Raw genomic sequence first — 17321 nt, 5'->3', positions numbered from 1 at the left:
GTGAGGATGAAGTGAATGAAAACCGTCATGGTTGAATTCACTAGGAAATAAGTCGCGATGGTTTCCAATGGGCACCGACTGTCAACCTTTTATTTTATACAACTTAGAATGGCAAACAAGCTGACTGTCCACCTGATTGAAAGTGGTAACCGTCGCCTACAGACATGAGCAGTACCATGGACATAATAGAGTATACTGTTTCGCCCATAATACCCCCCATGCGTTGCCATTCCTGAGGACTCAGGTGTTATTCCTCTGTACCCAGTAAAGTCACGCCTTATCCCACCCATCAAACCGAAACATAGCCATGCAAACACAACTGCTTCACGGTTGAAACACGAATGGGACAGAGATACCCAAACAATCGACTTTTGTACAAAGTCTAAAGTATAGGACTATTATGGAGTATAGAACTATCATGGAGTTGCTAGTCCCCATTATTAAAAATCTAAATAAAGACCTGCTTTATACATACTTTTGTTTGGATACTTCGAATTAATTATAACCATTTAATAGCTGAAATACATATCAAATAGTTCATACTTTTTCACAATTTTTTTTAACCTGCTCACATCTCTTTAGAACATCTCGATATCTTCTAATTTTCTTTGAGCCCAAACTTTTAAACCCCTCCAGCGTCCACAAGTGGGCTTTACCACAATCTGTCGAAAAGACCGCCCTATCTATTGGCTTGTGCTTTCCAGGTGCTGCACTTCTTCAACACGCCCCCGGACGTGTCTGACGAGCAGCTCCTGCAGGTGTTCAAGGACTACGGCGTTACGCCGCCCCACACCATCTCCAAGTTCCCTCTCAAGAGTGAGAGGTAAGTATATGTTTAGCTCGCCATTGAAAGTACTGTCACTAATCTAGTTTTAAATGGACCGTTCGAATGATAGTTTTTTCTAAATTGGCTCGAATCGGGTCTGGGTATCTCCTGGATTGCTTTCGTTTCCTACAACGGTCGTTGTCTGCTTTCCCCATACAAATGCATTCATTTTAATAATAATTAAATTGATACCTTGAGATGTAAATAAGTTCAGTATTAATTTATAGCATTTGTTACAATGGAGTGACGTTAGATTCGTCTCAGTTGTAGGAACACCAAAGGCTAATAATATCAGAAAGTATAGATTTACTTTAACAACTCTTTATTCTTTATTGTACACAAAAGGTTATTAAAATGTAAAAACAAACATAATAGTGCACAAAGGCGAGCCTATCTCCAATAGAGATTACTTCCAGCAAACCCAATATGAGAAAACTGACAGTTCATTAGTAGTTACAGTCATACATGTGTACCAATCGACTTAAATGTTATAGTTAAAAATAAATAAATAAATAAAAATATATATATATAAGTAAATACATATAAATAGATAGATATATATTATATATAATATACAAATATAATAAGTACGTACATCAGCATTGTGAGAGGTAATAACTCTTCAGACGTGATTTGAATGTAATGTAATGTTAGGCATGGATAGTTCATATATCCAATACATACTGTGTATTGTTTTTTATCTTCAGAATGTATGACTATACTGTATGTATGATATATACTAAGAGAACAAAGCCTTCCTTTAAAGAAAATCCAAGAATTTACATTTTTTATTCCATTTTTCTATGAATTAAACTAAATATGGCGGCCATAAACATTACTTTAATTTTTTTTTTAATATATTTTGGACCCAATTATTGTACAGTATACAAATTTTTAAAAAAAAAATACAATCATCATCGGGAAAATAAAAAAAAAAAACTTATACCAGTTATTCATTTCCGATACTTCAGGTCATCGTCCGGTCTAATGGAGTTCCAGAATATATCGCAGTCCGTGATGGCGATCATGGCGTGCAACCACGCCACCATACAACACCCTGGTGCGTATTCTTTTCACAACCGATTTTAAATAAGAGGACGTTTATAAATGCGCCGCATTATGTAATTTTGACCTAGTAAACGTTCTGACGACCCACCTAATGAAAAGTAGTGACAGTCACCCGTAGACTTGTCTGGCACCATGGACATTTCACATAAAGCCATTTGATACTTATGGTGCTCCTCGTGTCTTCGAATTTCCATTATTAAATACTAATAAATTGTGTGAAATAGTATTTATTGCCATGTCTCACATATTGAAGGACAATTGTAGACAACTTGCAGGCTATTTCGTACAAAGTCTTCCTCTCTCTCTCTCTCTGATTATTTTTGTAATCCAAATAGTTTCTCCAATATTGGCCCATTTAGTAAAAGTGATTTTTTTTCAAAATTGGCTCGTTTAGTAAATAATTTTCTCTTTCTTAACATCAAACCTTTTTTTTTAGTAAAATTTTAAATTATTTTCATACCCTATATCAAGAAAGAGAAAACAAACATATTTTCTTCTTTTTCTTATGATTTTGATCCAGGTTCTTTTTTCAGAAAACCTTCGAATAAGTAAAAAAAATCTGTAATAATCATTACTATAACAATGAGTTAATGAACACGTCAAAACGTTTCCAGGTGCGAAATTCCCATTCGTAATGAAGCTGTGCTTCTCGTCGTCGCGGCAGATCGGGCAGGCCAAGGGCCCGCAGAAGAGCTACGACCAGAATAAGCAGGAGAGCGGCCAACGGCAGCCGCAGAACAACGGCATGGCCGAACACGAGTACTAGTAAGATATCGACCCTATACTATAGTTGATAACGTGCAAATTCGAACACGAACAAGTGGTTATAAAAAAGACATGTAAATTGTGTTTTAGGCACGACGGACCAATGTTATGTCGGTTACGGCAGTGCTGCCAACCGCGAAAGTGGAATTCTCTGAATGTTACCAGCTCGAAAAATATTGTTGAACATAGTAGATTTTATTTATAGTTGTCCAATTTTCTTTTTTTTTTTTTATTAGTCGAATTTGTAAATGTTTTCCAGCACAATATAATATAATAGCGACAATTATAATATACTAGTATTAATTTTACTATATTAAGCGGGAGTTTCGGCCTAAATTCTAATTCTGTTACACGATAATTATGTTGTTTATCGTATAGATTGTATATTTTATAATTTGTCTATTGAAAACTGCAGCTTTTACACAATTTATCTCAAATAGACTTATTCTCTAGTCAAAATTACATAGCATAGGGTATACGCCAACATTTTCTTAATAAGTATTCCAAAAAAAAAATACAACAACACAATATAGACTTTATTATAAAATACAAAGAATATTTTTCACCTCTTTGACAGGTGACATCATATCACACGATTGTTTTGACCAGTGTCTAAGAGCAAGGAATTACACAGAAGGAATGATAAAATAAAAACTGTAAATCATATAGTTCCCTCCTCTCTTCTTATGCAAGTATAATTAGTAAAAAGAAGACGAAAGATACACCATCAGTTGCTATTTTTGTCAATTCATAGCAGGCTAGTGTATTGAAAATGTTATACGGCCGTATAACCCTACCAAATTCAGATACAATCTGCTTGCATACTTTCTACATAAACTGTGTCCAATATATAATCTAGTAATGTAAAATTTGTCATTGACAAATAATTGACATATCAAACGTTTTCTTTACACTAGCCTGCTATGAATTGGGAAAAATAGCAACTGATGGTGTATCTTTCGTCCTCTTTTTATTAATTATATTTGCATAAGAAGAAAGGAGGCACCCATATGATTTACAGTTTTTATTTTATCATTCCTTCTATGTAATTCCTTGTTCTTAGATCATATCAGACGATTGTTTCGATCAGTGAGTGAACAGTGTTGCCTAATATCGATTTATCATTTGATCGATTACAAATTAATATTTATAAAATATATAGTATCTAGTAAATTGGATGCTTTAATTTTACAAGTTTTTGCTGCAACGAAAAATGAAAATGGGCGTATATTCTATAGCATAATTTTATATTTACGCGACAAATTTCGACTGAACTTTACTCTTGACAATTTTATGAATTTTAAACAGATGTTGTATGAATTTGACATTTTAAAGTTTTATAGTAGGGACCATAGATGTAACAATGTAAACATGTATATATTTGCTTGGAAATCAGTTGCTAATATCAATTAATATTCAATAGTATATTGTCTTTTCATTGTTATTTCAAGTCAATTTTAGTACAAAACGGAGATTGTAATGTGAATACAGAGTTTATGGAATAAGGTCACCATGTCACCACGAATTGTGGATTTTTTTTTTACTGAGTGACACAAATAAGTATGAAGTCCCTGACTTGTGAGGTAGGTATGAAAAACCTGTGTGTTCATGAGTCAGTGTTCTCTCTCATGTGATGAGATGTGTATCATTTATTAAAATAAATTAATCAAGTTTTTTTTTTATTCTAGATATATGACAATTTATAATTTTATCAAAATGGGAGTGTATTCCAAAGGTCACTTTTACATTTGTGGGTAACAAAAAAATATACTAATTTAGCTATATTAAAAAAAATAATAACAGCGTATGAGAAGTAGAAAAAAAAGTAAAACCGCGCTATGGTTCCTACACGCTAGAATCTGTTTGCTTGAATTTTGTATTCACTTTTCAGTATCCGTTTAATTTGTTCCTGAACTAACGTAATGTTTCAATTGTAATTGTTTATTTTATAATTTAAATATTTTTAACTTAAACGATTTAATTATTAATTTGAATTGACATCGAAAAAGTGATTTTCTAGCTAATAACTCTTTTTTTTTTTTTTAATATAAACTTTTTTTTTAATTCCGATGAGTAGTGTTTTTTTTTAAGTCGAGCAAATATATACAGTTAACTTTTATAAAATATACCTTCTGCATTACAGTGAAATATTATATTTATGATATATATACATATATGTCTATATATATATATATATATATATATATATATATATATATATATATTCTTATATTGAAATTCTACACTATTCTCATGAAGTTCCGTTTCACGGGTTTTCTAGAAAAATGTATGTAATCTCTGACACTGGAGCATTTGACTACGATTTATTGTTATGTATTGTATGGCTGTCCTAGCGTGTTTGTACGACGTCTAAAATGGTCACTTTGTATATTTCAATAGAGGATTACATTATAATTCATATTTGTTATATATCTCATTGACAAGTTTTCTGTGAATGGTATGTCCAACTGCCGAATTGTTAGAAAAATAAAATGTTTTTTTTTTTTTTATATACCACAAAAGTGGCAAATAAGCGTACAACCTGTGTGCCGAGAAACGTTCATAGTAGTTTAAGTTGTTAAATTAATTCCACAAATATGAAATCGTGGTTTAATACTTTAAATAAATAAAAAAAAAATTTAATTAATAATCTGCTTGCCTTGATGTAACAAAAATTACAAAAAGTTATTGTATTAAAGTCTGTAATCCTAGTCTTGTTAATGTTTTAAATTTTGAAAAACTAAAAAAAAAGAAAAATATAAGTATCGATTGGTCAGTAAATATAAAAAATTCCAGAACTTTTTATATAACTTAGAATAGCAAGCAAGCTGACGGCCCACCTGATGGAAAGTGGTAACCGTCGCCTATAGACATGAGCAGTACCATGCACATAACAGAGTATACTGTTTCGCCCATGATACCCCCCATGCGTTGCCATTCCTGAGGACTCAGGTGTTATTCCTCTGTACCCAGTAAATTCACTGCCTTCAAACCAGATTTATAACAACTATTATACTTATTACAAAATATTGTTCTTGTCTATAATTAAACCCAATTTGTGGATTCTACTTAGAAAATTGACGATTGTTGCGATTGCAAATATGAATCGCCGTATGTTTAATAATATGTAACGGATCGCCAAAAGTGACTATTTTAGATCTCGCACAGACTCTATTATTGCGACATATTCTTAAAGAGGCCCGTATCTGCTTTATTTTTAAATTTTTGAAATTTCCTTAATAGTACAGTTACAGATGGAAATATGTGGTACAATTTATTCAAAATACGAAATACCATTTATGATATTACAAAATTGAACTTAATGCCGTTGAAGTAAGAATTCAATTTTGTACGAACCATTCAGTACATCTAGAACACTATTTCAACATACAAAATTGATCCTATGTACTGAAGATATTAAGTTGAATTTAGTTATCTATAAAATGGCACGTCGTATTCGGAATAGTGTAGTTGTAGATGCAAGAAAAGGCCAACCATAGACAAAAATGCTTTCGTTCCTTCTCGCACAGTCTCGTCTAAGCCAAAAAAAGTAAGCCAAAGTTTTTAAATATATTAGAATTTAAATGTGTAACGTATATATTATTATTATATATAATATAGATCGACAAAAGAGAAAATATTATGTACATATAGCTGTCGATATGTCTGCTTTACGTCAATAGTAATATAAAAGTACAATCAAGTACTCAAGTGTCATGTTCAATAAAATTAAAAAAAAAATAATAAAAATAAAAAATGGCAATGTTAATATATAGGAATGAGAAATTTTATCTGATTAGTTTAATGGAATCGATAAAATAGTAGCACTGTTTACACTCTGTTAAGTGACAACAGCAAGTATCAAGTGTTTAGTGACGGTTTTGTGTAGTCCAATGTTAAGATATATGGATCAGTGTTATGTGTTCACATATTGAAGTGAGTGTGCGGAGTGATTTGTATCGGGGATACCTGATAGCAAAAATAGATTAGCCACTTCTTGCCAGCCTCCAGACTAAATACATGTGATATATAAACTCCTTATTGTTTGGATTTGAAGTTAAATGTCTCACATTTATTTTTGTATATATAGGTATTATAATATCTGTACGTCAACTATAACTATGTTCTTATATTAATTTATACCTAAAAAGTATTTATTTACTTATCAATAATATGTTTTTACTAAAAATAATACCGTTTACATTAATTTTTCATAATCTGAACGGTTGATTGGGAGAAATTCCTTCAAGTATTATATTTTTAACAAATTTTTAGAATAAATATCTCTCTGGTATCGCCTTTTAGGGCGTTTTCAAAGGTTTTCAAGTTCCACTAAGTGCCGACAATAACGACTATTAGCTACTAGTATTAATTCCGTCTTTTTTTACTATATTTTAGTTGTGAATAAATTTATACAAATAAATCTTTTCTACTGACCATACCGCTGGTAGACGTGTATTTTGTCTCGGAGCATAGTTTACTTTGCACTTCGCACTCGCGCTTACTTGACCGAGTGTAAACAGGCCCTAGATTTTTAATGTTATTAAAAAAGAATGACATATCTTTGTGACTAACGTCGTATATTACTTATACGATGGTTGGCATGTCAATTTCGAAATCAGCTACATGGATGAGCCTGTAGATATGTATAAGTGTATATTGTATTGTACAATCGCGCACAACCGTCATATATTTTGTGAGAGATATCACAGCAGAATGCTTTTTAAGCTTTATGAATTTAGATTTGTACTTAAAACGCTGATCTAGTAATTGTAGGTTACGATAATAATAATGTTAGGGAGGGCTCGCTGTGCCCGATTGTACAATCGCTTGTCCCGTCTGAATTGTCGTCAATTGTACATTTCGTTTTAGCGGCAGTATGTGTCTAAGCGTCGTGGACATTGTGTATTGCTTATGTAATGTTAAATAACTACATATCACGGTGACAAATAATTATTCATATATATTGTATGACGTGAAAACACTGCAACTACATGTCTTTTCTGCAAACGTCCACTGTCAACAGAGTTTTTTTTTTTTTTTATTTTGCTCAATTGTTTTTTTTTTTCTATTATTCTTTTTACTTTGTTTTCTTTTTTTTCTACTCATAGAAAATGACATACATTTTTACATTACAATAGATACAAATATCACGGGCGATGTGGAGAATGGAGCGTTTTTAATTTTATTAAGAGAAATAATAATAAATAATAAGTAAAAAAAATTAAAATAACTCCATTTTTCGATGCGGGCCTGTATTGTACAACATAGCAACTCACATGAACGTATTTGCTTCTAGCTAACGGCGATGCGGCGGTCACCACACACTCACACATATCAAGACGGACGGCAACACACTGACACACACAGGCACACCACTACGAGTGCGGGGGGACTGGGGTTGCCATTGCTAACTACAAATATTACCCCACAGATCAAATAAACTGTTCATCATTTACCGACTTCACAGAAGCAGGTTGATTGTTTTGTTCGAATGCATAAGTACACCGATATCTCTGATATATCTGGACCTATTCAGGATAGTCCTATATACTATATATATATATATATATTTTTTTTTTTTTAATTGAAGTCGACCGTTCTGTGTGAAAATTACGCTCTTATCAACTCTTAACTTATAAGTTACGGGTAAATATTTCCGAAGGGTAAATTTTTGGCAATGGCATCTTAATTATTCCTTATTTATACATTTTGTGATCTAGATCACTCTTATAAAGACATTAACAGTTAGTTTTCTTAATCTAATTATAGATAGACAGAGTAACAATTTTCATGTTATAACACATTATTACATTTCCATTATGATTTCTTTGTTTTTTTTTATTACTTTTTTTATTTTGGGGCCATACCCCGTGAATGCGATATGCATTTTGGTTTCCGACTAGCGTTTTAGGTACTGTTTAAGTAATATTCCCATACTATTTCAGTTGTAATGTTAGTATTTAGTTTTATATTATTCTCAGTGCCATTTTCAAACACTCTTCAATATAAATTTAATTATTCATTTGAATTTTTAACGACATTTTTTAATATTGTTACTAAATGTATTAAATTGCTTACTAGTGATTATTGGAGTTTTGAGGATGGTACTATATTATTTGTTTTTAGTGATTTTTTTTTAGTAAATCGATATTAGTTTGTGAGTTTGTTGTGTTAAGATTAAGGAAGTTAGGAGTTTTCGTTTTTCCCCTTCTTCCTGTGGGTGCGTTCACACGAGTGCACTCAAATCTGTGTGCGCGTCGCTACACGAGTCTATTTCCAACTCGGTTGTTTTGTAAAATTGACAGTTGTGAAATGTACAAGTGAATAAAGTAACTGTGGTATAAGGTAGATGATTTGAGTTTCATTTTTATTTGATATCTTAAAACGCTTGCAGTGTGCATGTTTCTACGTAATAATAGTTTTGCATGAATTTTTTCCAAACGTAAAAATAGCTGGCAACATTGTTTGTTTGACCATTTTACATATTGTGTAAGAACCAAAAAAAAAAAAAAAAATCTAAATATAAGAAATAGTTTAGCACTCTTAGTCTAGTAGTAAGCGTCATTGCAAGTCAATTATATTGGATTAGTGAAGAATTATGACACTACGGATTTTCTATAAATTTTTCTTAAAAGTAAAAACAAAATTAGTGACGATTCAACATGATATTTGATTGGTAAGCCTGCACATGGATTATTTAGATGTAGGACTTTGTCAATAATAATAATAATAATAATAATAATATATGGGACACCATGAGTGCGCTGTTTGTCTATTTATTATTTCCCTTCGTGTCTAAGAATAGATGTTGGTATGTGACTCTTGTGGTAGCTTGTCTATATTACTGTTTATGATATGGCGCTGACACAAATTCTTCTTAAAGATACTTAACAATATTTTTTAAACGTTTATTAGATATATTGATACACTTCGGTCGACCGAATTTATATATATATATTTAAATTGCCTTCCCTTGTAATAAATAAAATATTTCCTAAATGTATATCGAAGGCGCTTGTATCGACTACGCATTATTTGTAACTGCATTGATAACCACAAACCCTCGTTGTTTTCATGGCGTAAACAGTCCTATAGGCTGCCATAAACGTTAATAGATACATAAATAGCTGATTTAAAAACATAAAATCAATGTTATCGGGTAAATAGATGCATATCTTTTTCTCTAGAAGTATTTTCGAATGGAAAATAAATGTTTTAGTGTTAGGACTTTGATGTCGTGATAGCTTACAAACTGTTTTGTGTTTAAATGTACAGAGAAATATATTGAAATTGTTTCCAACGTCTGTCGTATGTTTATAATGTAAACTAGCTCCGAATATGTGCTGCTCTTGTTTTTGTGTAACTCTCATTTTAGACATTCGACATTACGACACTGTTCTACTACAATATTATGACAATTTCATACATGTTTTACACATAAAAATGCTGAATGAAATTCAAAGAATGTTTAAGAGTTTTTGTGTGTAAAGCCCACGACATGCGACTACAGTGAACTTGATACTATATCTGATGGACGCCTACCAATTATTACACAAGAAACTGCACTCTGTTATTTTTGTCATATTCTTAAGATAATGTAATGTTTAATTTAGTTTTACCCTTTCCTTTTCAATACTTTAGCTTACCTTCATTGGAATTAGGTACTTGTAGTAACATGGTAAACATTAAATACATGTCAACACGCATAATATTCTTTCATTTAACACAACTGCTCGCGTCTACCACGAATTTAATCATTTGACGCTTTATTTTTATTTATAAAAAGAAAAATTGATATATTATAAACGTTAATTTAAGTTTTTCCTCTTCACAAAAATCAGCGATTTCAATTGTGACTGAATAAACATGGAATCAAGACATTTGCAAGCCATGTCGATTGAAAAAGGAATTATCGAAATTGATTCAGAATTGATGAAGATATTGCGCAATAAAAAGGAATTACAGTCGAAATTGAGATTGTCATGTTTTTGAAGTCGCTTTTAGTAGAGATGCATATTATAAATTCTTGGTAGACACACAGTACATGCGCATTGAAAATGCACTCCTACCTGCCCCATACAGCCAAATAACACTAATAACAATTTAAAGTTTTATTTTGAGTTTTAATAAAACCTATAAAACATTTGTTGGCGACTGTCCTAATGACGGACGCGTGGTTTTTTTAATATTTTATTGATATTGAAGATGAGTGAAATAAAAAACTTAGAGTCTAGGTAAAAGAAAGCGCAAAAGGACAATATAAACGTTTACCTTACCAGAAATGAAGTTTTTTTTTTTTTATTTTTAATCTTGTTTGGCTAGAAGACCGTGACATTTTAAAACAAAGTTAATTTTAAAAATTCTTAATTTGTTGTCTCTGATACAACATCACGATAGATAGAAAAAAAATTTGATTTTAGGTTATATATACATATATCTGAATAAATGAAGGATTTTTAAAAGTATATCTTTTGAAATGTCCCGATCTTTTCGGTCAAACTTCTCTTTCAAATTGGACTGATTTTTGTGTTATTTTTTATATCTATTTTTAATAAACTTTCAGAAACTATGTTCTACAGTGACAACAACACTAATACGTAACACAATAATATATTTAAAAAATTGCATACCTAAAGGAAATAATAAAAAAATCTATTATACCTTTTTTTTTTTAAAAAAAGAAGATGCATTTTCACCATTGATTGATGATATAAATAATGGGAGTCGAGAAACAGTCTGAAAATATTTGCATTTCTATCTATTTTTATAAACTTCTAAAATTATTCAACTTTATAAAAATACTATTTATTAATAATTCAATAAATTATGGGTAAGTATCAACTTCGTTTCACGAATAAATTGTGAAACTGTTAATTGTAGTAAACTAACATAATTAATAGTCGACTCGAAAATAGTCGATTTGATCACATGTTATCGATTATATTAGTTTACAAATTTTGTTACAACAAAATTTCACAAAATATTACCTAATTATCCTATTTCACAAAATCACACAATCCCTTCTCTTGAATACTCTAACAAAAATATTACAAAAGTACAATGGTGCTGATTTTGAGACGACACCAAACTAATATACTAAAACCAACTAAAACTTAATTAAAACTCATCCACCCATTATAGGTTGGAATGAATTTTAATCGATTAAATTATATATAAAGATTTGCGCAAATAATCGGAAAATTTCTACCGATTTGTCAAAATCGACTTCTTGAGATTTTAAGTCAATAAATTTTTTTACATTTTGTTATGTTGATTTTACAATTGTTTTGTTACAAAATTTACTAACGTGTGAATAAAATCTCAGATGTCCACGATTGACAAATTGGGATTTCTTGTCGAACTTATATACTGCATAGGTATGTATAAATTGAATGAAAACGGAGTGTGGCGATGTTCATGTGTAAATAGTAAGTACATAATAGTTTGTTTAATATTTTTTTAGGTTTATTGTAAAGTTTAGATAAACGGAGTATTTATACAATAGTACGCTGCACACAGAACGCGGACATATGTAAAGTTGTATAGTAAATAAAACTTGTTTTTTGACTGACGTAGTATTATTTCAATTGACGACCGTGTCTGATCAAATTATCGAAAAATAGGATGTGAGTTCGATTCCTGAGTAAGTTATAAATATTTTATGAGAGGTCACTTTTAATCGAGTGGAGGGTAATTTATCAGAATGTATGGTGTGTTCCATTAATGTTTTAGTCGATTATAGTCGAGTGGTTGTCCTTACTAATTTACTAGTCATTTGATTAACTTGACTAACTGACGTTGTCTCTAACCTAAGTTCTAAATTTAAAAATTCAATTTTTGGGATTACAATTATTTTTTTTATTCATTATGGATTAGTAACAAATTTTATACTGAATGAGGTGTTATTTTTCAGAAGGCCATATCACTGGTTATTTGATTAGAATTAAGTTACCATTTCACCATCGACAGGGAATTCGCCCTTATACTTTAGAACCGCGATGGTCACGCACAGTGCGGTATCAGATGAGCTTCCCCCCTCATTCCCCACTCATTCAGGGTATGGAATGGTCTTCCTGGCGAAGCTTTCCCTAAATTACAGCATGGGGCTCTTCAAAAAGGGCGTATTAAAGTTTCATAATTCGGTAACCCGCGCGTGACATCTCTGGTGTTACAGATGTCCATAGGTTAAGGTAACCCCATTTACTATAAGACGGGCCGTATACTCCGTTACCATCAGTGTGCGTGTGACTACCTACACTTAAAGATTAATTACTATTATTATTACTAGAAGTTCTACAATAATAATAATAATAATACAATCTTCTGTATTAGACATAAATATCCGACTGCCATTTCTTCCACGCATGTTTTGCGACACGTGTTTCACCTCTTAACGAGGCATTTTCAGCCAAATTACTAGATCGTGACGGTGCCGCGAATGCTTACAACTCGTGCTCAGCGTCAGTCCAGAAACTAGTCAAGTTTTCTCAATCAAATTATACGTAAGTTAAACCGGTCATCATTACTTTTTTTTTTACAACTTAGAATGGCAAACAAGCTGACGGCCCACCTATATAATATAACCGTCGCCTATAGACATGAGCAGTACCATGGACATAACAGAGTATACTGTTTCGCCCATGATTCCCCCCATGCATTGCCATTCCTGAGGACTCAGGTGTTATTCCTCTGTACCCAGTAAATTCACGCCATATCCCACCCTTCAAATCGAAACACAGTTATGCAAACACAACTGCTTCACGGTAGAAACACGAATGGAAGAAAGATACCCAAGCAATCGACTTTTGTACAGTCTCCCTCTCATAATTCTAATGAAATAATAAATGGCATCAAATCGGCGGCCCACCTGATGGGAAGTGATTACCGTCGCCAGTTATGCGTACCCACATACGTCGCCATTGAATTAGACTAAGATTTTTTTTAATGGATGATAATGAAATTTCATCACGATAGACTTATTGACCTGCCTTTTCATTCTCATCTATCACCCCTCACTGGTGCCCCGCCAGCGTATACCGCAGCGCAGAGTATTTTTTTTTTATGGATGAAAATGGTATGGTAATCCCGCCTACGCTAACGGGATACGCTGGCGGAGCACTAGTGAAGGGTGATCGATAAGAATGAAAACAGGCGAGTTAGCCCATCATAATGAATTCATCTGGAATTAACCATGATAGTTTCCAGGGGGGACCGCGAGGAGGTCGATCTGATTGGGTATATTGCTAGCAATAGGATTCTCAGTCTCCATTACTAACAATTCCTTTCCCCCCAACGCAGCGCAGAATATATATAGCGCAGGCGGGGTTACCATTTTTGTCTGATTCCAGTTATTATTGGAAGAAAAAAAATTCCACCATTCAAATTGAAAGACAGTTGTACATAGACAGCTTATCGACGACAGAAACGTGAATGGGACAAATTCCCCCTCCTTTCTGATGAATTCTGGTCGACTGACCTCTTTATTATCATTTCAAAAATGCCTCGATTAGACGGTCTGATCTGAGCTGAAATTGCAGTCGTTTTAAACGACAAAGGGTGATAATAAAATAAAGGCGGTAAAAATATAATTAAATGGCCATTTTGACCATTTTTTTTTTATACGATCAATTATAAAGAACAATCTAATGTTGTTTATTACCAAATCCCATCAAAAATGATATATATGGCGTGAATTTATTGTAACAAAACTATAAGAAAAATCTTAATAAAATTGCAAGCAAGTAATAGTTGCACTTGCATAAGAAAAAGATTATAAATAAAAACCGAAGATATTGAAAAAACAAAATCTTGTTTCTAAGTTTAGTTCTTAGAATAAAAACAATAGACACAGAGTAAATAACTTTATAATCAAAAAGTAATGATTACCTACTTTATAAATAAAAAAAAATTAATATAAATAGAAAGAAATATCTAATAGATAATTTTGGGACATAGATAAAGAATACTGAATATTAAAATGCATATTGTAGATATTATGATATGTCTATGAATGTACAACACTAGCGCTCAAACTACTCAACATTCGTGGACAGTGTTGCAAGTTGTATGGATTATCCCTACAATTAATGGAAATATCTTGTAGGCATTACAGCTACTCAACCCTCGCATAATAATCATTATTTTTAGAATGTAATAATAAAGGTAATAAGTTTAATTAATGCGTTTTAAGAAGTAATTCCTACTTAATTTTATAGCTATTGTCCCATTTGCTTATTTTAATTTAGCGTTAACCACGACGAAATAAAAATTAATAGCAAACGTTAAAAAAGGTGAAAGTATAAAATATAAACAAATGGGTTAGCAATTATAGAAGGAATTAAATGTAAAAATTCGGTGAAAAAAATGTAAAACTGTTGTAGATAAACTCATAAATTACATAGTATGTACAAAGGAGAACTAAGACTCAATATGGTCATATAAATATACTTACATAATTATATTAAACAAATACTACTTATATATATATAAATATATGGCATAAAACATACATACATATACGGCAGTATATTAAATTGTCAATACAGACGATAGAGATCAAAGGCGATGATGATGATGATGAACTATTTTCACAGCTTCTTCATAAGAAATACAAATCAATATATGAGTAGATGCGTTTATTACACTTAGAATAAGAACTCACGGCGTGGAAGATAGAAAGGTACTGGAGGATTAAAGCGTTATTTTATACATATAATGTTGTTTTCTACAGCTACAGAAATACAAAGTAAGATATACTTCCTTAAAATACGTTATGATTACTTAGGCTATGGTAACCACTTACCATCAGGTGAACCGTATGATTGATTGCCACCTCAGTGGTATAAAAAAAAATAAAGCTTATTTATCAATTTCTACATGTAACGACTTCTTCAGTATTTTGGACATATATTCAAACGTAAGCCGATAATTAATAAAACTCATTATTGGGATGGGTTGATAATTAAAGAGAGATGCCAGACGAAGTTTACTAAAAAGTATATACCGATAACCGAAAACTGCACGGCTTAAAAAACGATGGTAACAAGAGTGACATTTTCAAATAGTTACGATTCTCAGAGATGAGGAAACAAGAAAGAGAAAATATATTAATTTGCTATTTTATGAATATGCAACATGATCGTTATTTAGAGTATTTTATTCGATTTTATAGAGGCAAGACTAGAGCATATTATGGAATTTTTAACTGTAACCTGGCAACACCGAAACCACTTGGGTAAAAAATTTTTAATACGTAATGGTGGCTGCATGTGTTTCGGAATCATTGCTGACAACTTATTTATATAAAACATTGGAAAACATTCAGAAACTAATTTCGATTTTGATTACTCTCTGAAGAATCAGCAGGTAACCGTAATTATAGTAAAGTTATAAATTTCTACTTATATTTAATTAGCTCTTGGTGTCTCAAAATGGCTGCCATTGGAGAATTATCACAATTTTACTGTTCATATTTTTATCGACGATCGAATTGCATTATTTTAGTAAGTATGATAATAAAACTTCAGTGATAACAATGTAAACAAAAAACATCTGTAAGTGACATTTAAATTTAACTGTATTTTTTTATTGAAATAATTTTTTAAACGATGATCAAACCTAGAATTAAATTGAAAAAGTTTATAACGTGTCTGAGAATCATTTTGTTTCCGATTTATAACAGTTAGGTAACTTAGTTTTTGTGATTGACATTATTTTTAAATGTGAAAGTGTTTGTTTCTAAGGGTAAGGGTTGCTTCGTGGCCTTAACAGCTTAACCATGTAACTTGGTATATATATACTACATAGGACACAGAAGGACATAGGCTGCTTTCTATCCCAGTCAGTGGAGAAAAGTTTGTACATGAATAAAGGAAGGAGGTAGAAAAGATATTATACCTACCTACTTATGTAGAATAAATTTGTTAAACAACAAAATATATTTGTACTGAACTGTGATTCCTTTTTCATTCCATATATAATTAATAAAAGCCCCAAAGAGGGTTGACGTCAGCCAGGCGGGCGGTTGTAAAACTATAAGCCAGATCTTTTTGTAATATGGATAAAAAACATATTATTTCACCCCCAAATAATAATTGGGATAAGGGTAGGAAGATGATGATATAATTAATAAAAGTACAGATTGTCTATGATAACACGGTGTGCCCCTTCAAAATTCAAAAAATTTAATGGTGGAACAGTATACTCTGTTATGCACATAGCACTGTTCATGTCTATAAGCGACTGTTACCACTTTTCATAAAATGATCTGTCAGCTTGCTTGCCATTTTAAGTTGCTTAAAAAAATTGTGTGAGTAAAAATGTTTACAAGGATTCAACCAAGGAATATACTACTCTGGTTGGACTGCTATTGAAGATGTTTCCTCACAAACACAGAGCACCACATCTGTATATGGTCATATACATTGAAATAAAAATTTGTAGGGTACCTTTATTAATATAGTTACTAGTATACCTACCCACTGACTTTTTCCTCTGCTTACCTACAAAACATCAAACTAAAATACAGTCTTGATAGCACAGTTACCTGGTGGCAAATAAGAGTGAGGGGAGAGGGCAATACACCCTATCAAGTTGACTTCCATATGGTTCCCTTATTAACAATCTAAAAAAAACGGTGTAGTGGAAAAGAAGTACCCAC

General features: G+C 31.7%; 2 protein-coding genes across 3 annotated transcripts in view; both read left to right on the top strand.

Moving 5' to 3' along the window:
- LOC113513714 (heterogeneous nuclear ribonucleoprotein L) overlaps positions 1–10371 on the top strand; it is a 464939-nt gene extending 454568 nt beyond the window's left edge. For both annotated transcript variants that reach the window (XM_052891996.1, XM_052891997.1), the window contains 4 exons: positions 705–823; positions 1798–1886; positions 2509–2659; positions 7959–10371. In XM_052891996.1, the coding sequence (XP_052747956.1) occupies positions 705–823; positions 1798–1886; positions 2509–2659; positions 7959–7962 (363 nt within the window). In that variant the 3' untranslated portion in view covers positions 7963–10371. The remainder of the gene's footprint in view (positions 1–704; positions 824–1797; positions 1887–2508; positions 2660–7958) is intronic.
- Positions 10372–15887: 5516 nt separating this feature from the next.
- The window catches only part of LOC113519958 (uncharacterized), a 33126-nt gene continuing 31692 nt past the window's right edge, over positions 15888–17321 (top strand). Inside the window, 1 exon segment of the mRNA XM_052891926.1 lies at positions 15888–16027. The gene's annotated coding sequence lies outside the window, so the exon portion shown is untranslated.

This window comes from Galleria mellonella, unplaced genomic scaffold (assembly GCF_026898425.1).
Source record: "Galleria mellonella isolate WM207_F2 unplaced genomic scaffold, CSIRO_AGI_GalMel_v1 utg146, whole genome shotgun sequence".
NCBI classification, from domain to species: domain Eukaryota; kingdom Metazoa; phylum Arthropoda; class Insecta; order Lepidoptera; family Pyralidae; genus Galleria; species Galleria mellonella.
This window is presented reverse-complemented; position numbering and strand designations above follow the sequence as displayed.